Source organism: Melitaea cinxia, chromosome 14 (genome assembly GCF_905220565.1).
Source record: "Melitaea cinxia chromosome 14, ilMelCinx1.1, whole genome shotgun sequence".
Classification (NCBI taxonomy): Eukaryota; Metazoa; Arthropoda; class Insecta; order Lepidoptera; family Nymphalidae; genus Melitaea; species Melitaea cinxia.
Window position 1 is genome coordinate 14,982,137 of NC_059407.1, and position 10,421 is coordinate 14,992,557.

At 31.1% G+C, this 10,421-nt stretch overlaps 1 protein-coding gene across 1 annotated transcript; it reads right to left on the reverse strand.

Moving 5' to 3' along the window:
- Positions 1-881: 881 nt before the first annotated feature.
- Positions 882-6,859, reverse strand: LOC123659949. Its single transcript, XM_045595107.1, has 2 exons — positions 5,832-6,859; positions 882-1,409 (listed from the first exon to the last, which is right to left on the reverse strand). The coding sequence occupies exons 1-2, from the start codon at positions 6,636-6,638 to the stop codon at positions 999-1,001; spliced, it is 1,218 nt and encodes a 405-aa protein (XP_045451063.1). The 5' UTR covers positions 6,639-6,859; the 3' UTR covers positions 882-998.
- Between the last annotated feature and the right edge of the window lie 3,562 nt (positions 6,860-10,421).

The following is a 10,421-nucleotide window of genomic DNA, read 5'->3' on the forward strand; positions in this document are numbered from 1 at the left end:
AAGAGTAATTTTTCCATGAAAAATTTTCACGTACGTTTCGAAAACAGATTTATAAATAATTTCGTTGGGAACGAGGGATAGATAATCCAGATAAATATTGCCCAAATATTTTAATCTCCGTGAGCCGGAAATGAAATACGATCAAAGAATTTTAACAATTACAATGGTAACACAGGCTTTGTTTATTATTTTAACAATTGTCAACAATGGTAACGAAAATGGTAATAAATACATTATTTATTTCTTGTTTATTTTTGGCTAAAATTTTTTTAACATCATACTCTTAATGTTAATTATGTAAATTCTAATGAGTATAAATATTTTTGACGAAACGATTTATTTTTAGATTAAAGATGAACAACAAGTTGTTAAAAATTATTTTATTTTAGAAGAGAAAAAAAAGTTGTTTTTTAATGTTGTCTATCTTCATTATAAATTGATAAGTTTGCGTAATGAGATTTCTTATACCACTGAAGCTAAAAAATTAATTTGTGGTATTTTTTAAAGAAATTCATATTTGGTTTTGTTATTCTTACTATTAATTGTTTCACAGTTTGAAAGTTAATTTAGTAATTGCCAAATTGAAGTAGAATAGACTATCAGTTAGTCAGTCAGTCAGTTCAGCCTATTGTAGTCCACTGCTGGACATAGGCCTCACCAAGTTCGCGCTAGACATCCCGGTTTTCCGCAATCCTCATTCAGTCTACTCCGGCAATCTCACGATAATAATAATCAACTATCAAGAGTAATCTATATATACTTAAATCGACGCAATCTTAGACAAGAAGTTATGTAACAATGATTGTGTATTATGACGTGTTGTCTAGCTACCTTTTGCGTTAGTTTTCTTGGATAAAATGTTTATTAAATAAATAAAAAAATATTAATTAAAATAATTTATTTTAACAGATTATCTGTATCCTAAAGTATTCTCCTCCTGTTTAAATGGTTTGAATGTTAACCATCTCGGTCTTCCACCGTAAGTTCTGTTTCTAAACTTATATAACCCCCAATTCAATGAAATCATTAATAATTCCTTGCATTCTATCATAGAACCTTTTATCAACACTAATGTTCATCTCCAGCAACTCATCTTTACTCAAATCTGGTACATCATCACACAAGAAAAACATTGGCAACATGTACAGTGTATACATTAGTGCGTAGTCTAAACTATTTCGAAAACATTCCTCGAATTCCTCCCTTGGGTACACTGTACTTATACCAATGGAGAAGTAGTTAAGAAAGCTCGTTAATGTCTCGTAGTAGCGATCTTTGAGATAGCTTAAGTGTTGTTTCCTGAAGTCTCGGTCGCTCGCTGCATAGATAAAGTATATGAGATCGATGACCGGGCATCCGAAGTATATTTGCTGGTAGTCGATTGCTATCACCTCTATAACTCTTCCGTCCTGTAAAATTATTATATTAGTTTACATTTGAGGTTACAAATTAGGGTTATGATTTATTAGATAAATGTCAGTAAGGTTATTTTGCTGTATATTTGTCTATATGTTTAGTTTCAGAACGTATTAAATACGTATTCCTATTGTTTCAAAGTTGTTTGTCAGTATAAGGAGAGGGATTTACAAACATTTATTTTTCTCGGTTAATGGGCTGTGAAAAGACAGTGAAGATAATCAGACTTTAAACACATAAGGCTAATTTTAAAGGAAGAGTGTTTATTAATTTTTTTACTCTCAGTTTAAAAACACAAAAAATAACCGGCCTAATGTGTTCCTAAGGCAAAATTAAAAAATGAATTTTAATGTATGGCTATGAAAATAATATAAATCAAAAGAGTTGTTTTCAAGAAGTTATTATAATAAATGATTGAAGTTACGAGTAAATTATAACGATCGATACAAGCCATGCTGTATCAGCCAGTGAGATATACACACCTTTCTCAAAAACAGATTAAAAAACATTAAAATAAAATTTGTCGATCCTCAGAAAAGCGTGCAATAAGAAAAAAAGAATAATAATAATGATACAATAACAAAAATAAAAAACTCAGTATTATTTTATCAGGTAAGATATTTATAGCATGTACATCCGTTTAAATGTTAAAATGGATTTAGTAACCGAGAGATGAGAATCATTACCAACCTAACAGAAAATGCAATTTCAAGCGACGCCATTTTATAAAATGTTATTAACCTCGTTCTAATGTCAAATTACAAAAATAGTTTAAATATTTTGCCTTTTCAATTATCGCGTGTCTATTTTTATATTCTGTTGTAAAACGCATACATTTTTAGCCGATAAAAAAAGTAGGATTTTAATTTAGTGCTTATGTATGTAATGTAGTTAGAACTGCTAAATATTCTCATATTATGATACTTCAATAGGACTTTTTAAGAGATCTGGAAAAAATTATAAGTCTGTAAATGTGTGTACGTTGTCCATGTATTTTGCCTAAAACTAATAAGGATTGTGATTATTATTCTTTAGCAAAATAATATACATATTCCTTTTAATATGTCTTAATTAAATATCGTGGCCGTATCACAGCACTGTTTATTTACTACCATGGTCGCTATAAAAAAAAAAAATGAAAAATAAAACTAGTATTGAAAATATGCTTTTTGTTTAAACCTAAAAATGTCGTTCTACAAATAATAATATATATATATTACATTTATTATAGTTACATTTATACATGTAATAATATATGTATTACGTGGTGACTATGAGCAAAACACATGAGTTCACGCCATTTTTGGCGTGAACTTGTGGAGGCCTATGTCCAGCAGTGGACTGTGGTAGGCTGAAATGATGATGATGATGATGATGATAATGATGATATATTTACTATATATTACAGCTATATCCAACTTACACTTGACCGATTATTTAAATATTCCAATTAACATTATCAATGTTAGAACAAAATTACCATTTGTAATCCTAATTACAAAACAAACAAGGGAGCAGAGCTATTCCTAAATGAAATCGAAATTGTTAATTAAAAAGGTTTACATTACATTTGAATTCATTACTCGTTCGTCATTTATTTTCTAAAGAAGTCTGGAAGTTTAATTAACCCAAAACGAAACTGATTTTCTAATCAATAGTTTAATAAATTTCTTGAGTTTTCTTAGGGCCTGTTTCAGGTGTTGATTGAGCTATCTGTTCTTCTTTTGTTGGAAAGGAGATATCTCAAGGATGGTGCCATGATAAGGAAACCAGGATTTGTTGATGGAATCCTAGAGAAATCGAGAGAAACCCTCGAAAATCGTAGTATTTCTAAAGCATTATTGAGTTCCAATGTTTGTAAAAATCTAAAAACAATGGACATTTGTCCCAACATTGGGATAATTTATATTAAAATGGTTTTTAAGTCACCGTCGTTTCAATGTCCCCCTAGCTACCTGTTATGAATAGATTGTACGAGTATAGTGCGTTAATGAAGACTGTGTCTCAGTATTGATTTTTCAGTTAATTGGATACCTATTAGGTAAATTACTTTGTAATTGGTTGTATTGAATTTTAATGAACTATATTAGTTAACTATTATGTAGGTGTTACGTAAATACTAGATCTTGACTACGACGTCACTTGCGTTGAGTTTCAATATTCAACAGATTTATAAAGATTTCAATTTTTTAATTAAAATTTTATTTGGCGCTTTAGGGAAAAATATGAGAGTAAACTCTTACGATGCGCTCGCACACCATCACGAAAAAAAAACTGACCCCCTGAAGTTAACTAGCTAACGGAGAAGAGGTTAGCAAGGTGAAATTAGGTAGCCAATGAAGTATAACTTCTTACGTGCATCCATAATTACAGTAGTACATACTTTTTTTAAATAAAGTATTAGTCAATGACGCCGCGTTGGCGCAGCGGTCACAGCCATGGATTGTACCTGTTGCGCTGGCGGTTGCGGGTTCGATCCCCGCACATGACAAACATTTGTATTGGCCGTACAGATGTTTGCCGTGGTCTGGGTGTTTATGCAGTCCTTGTGAGTCTCCCCACCCTGCCTCGGAGAACAAGTTAAGCCGCCGGTCCCGGTTGTTATCACGTACAACAGATAGCGACCGTTACTCATAGTAGGGAATATATCCACCAACCCGCATTGGAGCAGCGTGGTGGATTAAGCTCTGATCCTTCTCCTAGATGGAGAATGACGCCTAAGCCCAGTAGTGGGATATCACAGGCTGAAGCGATTAGCCAAAGCTCAGTTTTAGCTGCAGATTATATTAATGATAACTACATGTGGTTTTAGTGACGCTGCACTTTTTGCAATGTTTTTTAAAGAGTAACTAATGAGTTTCTTGTCTGTTCTTCTCTGCAGAATCTCCATTCTGGATCGGTGGTAGCTTAACTTTTAAACATAATTAAAATTTTAATTTGCAAAATGACGATTCGACGGTACTATTCAAACCTATTTAAATAAAATTTTCGATTTTGATTTTTATAATTATTTATCTGTCCCCGAATTTTCTTTAATAGTTAATGTATTATAAACTTAAAAACAAAATCAGATTTTTTTTTCAAAATATAAAGTAGGAATTTTATAGAAAAGTAACATTTTGGTTGAATTTTATTTATTTTAATGTTTTAAAATTAGAATTGAATTGACGTAGAAAATGTACAGTATAACAAAATGTAACACAGTATATAGTAATTAACTAAAAGTTCAAAGATAGACATTGTTTTTCACAAACTTACAAACATTCCTGTTTCAACATATATATTTTGCAGAGCTATTAAGTTCTACTATATCTGAATTATCATCATTCCAAGATTGCTAATTTTAGAAGCGATGAAAACAAGGAACCAGAAAGTACAGATAACGACGTATTATTCTTCATCATTTAATTTACCCAACTGACAATAAAATATTTATTTGCCTATTGTTACTGATCGGGGGTTCTTACTCGTAAGTGGGTAATTTATCTTATGGATAAGAGATGAAAAACTGCACGTGTTTGAAGAAATTAGACCTGTTTTAAGCCCTAATGTCTCTTTAGTAGCGCAAAATGTATTTGCTTGTGTGAATGTAAGACACACAAGCACACCAAATATCCTTGCATTAAGCAAATGATGTTCAATTTTTACAGCTTTTAGTGTATACTAAATAATATATGTTTACCGTTATGCTATTGTTATCTCATTATTTCATGTATCATGATATATTAGGCTGAGGTTACTTATGTGTTTTGTATTTCTATAGTGGTGAACAGTAACATTTTTGGGTTGTAGGTCTGCAACACGCTTGCTATGCTTTTGGTGTTGCAGACATCTATATGCTACGGTACCTCATGGTGAGCCATAAACTTATTTGTCGACCTAGTTGTATAAAAATATGTTGATAATAGGTTTACTAAAAAAAAACTAATAACTCACCTTGTTTTTTATATCACTAGATCGGGAAACAAGCGTATGGCTTACCTGATGGTAAGCGATTACCGTAGCTTATAGAGGTCTATATCTATAGTATCGCAAGTGCGTTGCCGACTCTATCCCCAATTCCTAATTCACCTCAAATTAATTACCGTATAAGTTATAAGTAATTGAAAATCTTAAGTATTATAAGAGATATCTAAGGGATTCATTTCTGTTGACTGGATCATTTGATATTTTTCAAGATTACATTGTTATATAGTGGCGAACTTCGTAACGCCTTGTTTTTTTTTCTTAAATATAATTATTATATATATATTGAAATAAAATATAGTTTATCTTTACATTTGGCTCAAACTGCACACGATGTACAAATTTGATCAATATCGGTTAAGTAGTTTAGGAGTCGATCGCGAACAAATTACGTGACGCGTAATTTATAAATATTAAGATTATAAATAGATGCTATATGGATCACAAACCTTTTCTTTCATCAAAACGTTATTCATCTTAAAATCGCCATGACACAAACATTTAATGTTTGAGCTCAATCCATTCATATATTTCGGATATTTATCTAGTGAAGTATCGAAGAATCTCTTTATCCTCGCTTTCGTCACCTCATCTAACTTTGAAGTGGATACTTCATACATGTTCTTGACAAATTCATTCCAATAATCATCATAAACAAATGATTGTTTGATTGATTTAATTCTTGTGTCGAAGTATTCTTTTTTCATTTTTTGCAACACAAAAGATAGAGCGTGGAATTTAGCCAGTTGTTCTATTGATAACTTTGCAAATTCTATTGTCATAACATCCATTCTAGGCATTATTTTGAATCCTTTTCGAGCCAAATTTTCAAGAATTATAACTTCACCGCTCGTTTCATCGTAACTTTTGACCATTTTAAATCTATCATCGTTTGGTATATTAGCGTTTTCTTGTAATTCATTAAATATTTTCCCGAGTTCCTTGTAAACGAAAGCCTCTTTCTTGTATACTTCTGGTATTGAATATACTTTGAAATCATCGTTATGAATGATGCGTTTCAAAAATATATTGGTTTCTTTTTCACCATCTTTTGTTTTTCCTTTTACATCTATTTCGTACAGTTCACCTAAAAAGTTGTTACCGCCTGTTGACAATTTTCTGACATCTATACTGTGTGATATATATTCTTCTCTTTTTATGATATCCTGTATTGATTTTTGTAAATTTTCCGTAAACTCTTCACTTAGCTTTATTTTACCTTCGAACGTATCTCTAACATCACTATTATTATCCATATTTTAAAGTCACTTGTTTCACTTTTTTTTGTATAAACAAATATGAAAAAAAAAAACCAAGTAACACACGTCTAAATAATTATAAGAGTATTACCAAGTTACACGATTAAATGCAAACGATAAAACAAAACAACACAAACAATTTCAAAACTAAAATATAATCGGAACGTATAATCACTGATAAGTGCTGTTATCAACACGCCACTAGCGCTCGCAGCAGTGTAATGACTCTCAGCTAGCTTCAAGTCTGTTCTTTCACGTCGTATTACATAACTGTATCCCATACGTCAAAGGTATACAAATGTAGACTTTTTGATCGTGCAAAAGAATTCATAATGCTGTGTCATCTTTTTATGATGAAACAAAAAAAAAACGAATAAGTGGAAAAGAGACAGAGTATGTTACAGTTAGCTTAACAAAAAGGTGACTCACGACCACGCATATTTTTTTACGTACACAAACATGAAAAATTAGATGTATGTATATTGTAAATGTATTGAATGAAGCCTATATCGTTATTCTAGATCTTAACATATGTCTTTACTTTGGCTGATTTAAATTAATTAAAAAAAAGATATTCTTAACTTTGGCTGATTTAAATCATACACAAAAAAATTTTCATCGCTGCTTTTAAATTACACTCAGAAGAATGACAATTGCGAAATATTTTTTAAATCTATTTTAAAGTGTGTTTTATTGTTGAGTTAAGCGGTATTCCACTAAACTGTCGATCTTAATATTCAACTTTTTAGTTTTGTTGATGTATATGTAAATAATTTAGTCATTCTTATAAACATAACATTTCGTATATTTTAGATTAATTACTAAGTTATGTTTTTTGTGATACATTTTTTATCGGTTTTGTATCCGTTCGTTTCTACGTTTTCTCTAGGATCTACTTTTTAAGTAAAAACAATTTAAGTAATTTACTAAAAATAAAGAAAAATTATCGCATAGTTGATTTTTGTTTTTGAATAAAAGGACAAAAATTTAACTACAATGAAAGAAAAAAAATAACATAAATATAAAAAAAAAGAAAACAAATTACAAGTGAATATTATTTTATTTTAAGCAGTTGCAAAACAAAAATAAAACAAAAAAAAAATACCTTTACATGTTCTTTAAGGGTTACTTATGTTACGTCATTATTCAATTGAGTCTTATTAGTAGAACTCTAAAAATGGTTTGTTCAAGAATTACAAGTTTTAGTGGCGGGAAATGCGGAATAAATGGGTCATACACTGTAATGGTTTTTAAACTCGGCGTTTGTGTGTGTTTATGCTTCCGACTGCCAACTTAGAGTTTCATTATTTTAGTCATTGTGAGTTGTTTATTATAAGTATTATTTGAACGAGTTCGTTATATTTTTTGTGATATTTTTAACCGACTGGAAGTCGAAAGGAGGAGATTCTCAATTTTCAGACCTTTTTAACTGCGTGGACCGATCTCGATGATTTTTTTAATCGAAAGATAAGAGTTTGTGTCATGTGACTCATTTAAATTTAACTGAGGTAGGGCACAGCAGAAATTTCCTGCTCAAAATATGGAGTAGCCCGACTGGGGAAGTACTTCGACCTTACAGAAGATCACAGCTAAATACATAAATAAATATATATATAAAACACAAACACCCAGTCCACGACAAACACCTATATGATCAAATGTCTGATGTGAGCGGGATCGAACCCGCGACCGTCAGCGCAACATCCAGTGCTGTGACCGCTGCGCTAACGCGTCATCAAATAATACTAAATATCGTAAATAATAGTGTTCAAGCAGTGTTGTGTTCTTGTTGGTGAGTAAGGTGACCAGAGCCCCTGGGGAGATTAAAGGATAGGGTCGGCAACGCGCTTGCGGTGTTTCGAGTGTTGCAGACGTCTATAAAATACGGTAATCGCTTACCATTAGGTGAGCCGTACGCTTGTTTGCCGACCTAGTTGTATAAAAATATAAAATAATAATCACTGAGATCTGACAAGTACTTTTATAATTATATCTAATAATGCGTATTTACTTGACATTTTTTTCTGGATATAGTTTATCCCGTATACAAGCAACGAATATACTTTAACAGCAGGAGGTAAAATACGCCATTAGGACCTGTTTCAGCTCAATTAGTAAACTACAACTTATAAACTCACATTTCCTAATAGGGATATCTCATAAATATAGTACAATTAGATGGGGAAAAAAAGATATCATAAACTTTAACGGTATAACGTTAAGCGACAAATTGTGTTATCCCCAATCGATGAAACGGGTCTTAAAAGCACTTTCTACATCATCTATATAAATAAATAAAATTGGAGTGTCTGTTTGTAATATGAAGATAACTTTTACTCAATGCATATGGATGTATACACGCTACATATGCCGAAAAAACATTTTTTACAATTTTTGTCTATATGTCCGTTTGTTCCGGACTTTCGCCGGTAGACAGCTGATGTAATAAGGAGTAGCTTAGGCTACTTTGATTTTAGAAATGTATTTATTTTATAACTCTGCGAACTGAAAAATATTTTTTTTTGTTAAATTCCACGCGAGCGAAGTCGCGGGCACAGCTAGTCCATTAATAAGTAGCCAAAGCTATATTAATGTTTTTACTCACTGAACGTTTTATAATAATATCAGGTTTGATAACTAAAATATAGTTAGAATATTCAATTTGGGATACAATACATTACTAATTACATTAAAAATTTCTGCAATAACCTTAAAAAAATTACAAATATTCTTGTAAAAATTGTAGCCAATCCAAATATTAAATATAAAATTCTAAAAGCCTTAGGAGATCTCCGCCATAACTATTTACATAAAACCAATGAAATAGCGAGCTACAAAGGCGCACTTTGTAAGTCCCGTGGCGTAATATCGTGACTTGGAACATTTAGTTGTTCGGTATTGTCCCCTGACCTCTCTTCGAAAACCGTGCACCGCTACGCCTAACCAATTATATTTCACTGTGTATTTGACTCTACATTCTTTGTTATTTTATATATATATATATATATATATATATATATATATATATATATATATATATATATATATATATATATATATATATATATATTTTGTTATATTAAAGTAATGTTACCAAGTGACAAAGTAAGTCCTTTATTATGTCGTTTAATAAATAAATAAATCTAATATATAAAATTCTCGTGTCGCGGTGTTTGTAGTTAAACTCCTCCGAAACGGCTTGAACGATTTTCGTGAAATTTTATGTGCATATTCGGTAGATCTGAAAATCGAACAACATCTATTTTTCATCCCTCTAAACGTTAAGGGTAGTCCACCCCTAAATTTTTTTAAATTTTAAGATAAATTATTAATTTTTTATTTTATTATGATTTGGCGTTGAAAAATACATACAACCCTTTCACCCCCCTACCACCAACCCTTATTTTTAAATAGCGTTTAGCGGCAAGACAACGTTTGCTGAGTCAGCTAGTATATAAATAAATATCTACACAATACACACACGGTCGTCTGTTCCTAAAGTAAGCAACTTAATGCTTGTGTTTAGGTAACAGCCGACTGGTATATAGCTACATATCTTTTTTTTCGATAAACATACTTATAAATAATACATATATAATATATATATAAATAAATATTTATATTACACCCAGACTCGGGGTGGGAATCGAACCCACAACCCCCGAAGCAGATAGCAGGGTCACTACAAACTGCGCCAACGGGCTAGTAAATCAAATCAGTGTAGTATCAGTGATGAGTCTAAAACTTACATTTTTAAAAAGTCTTTAAGATATATATTTG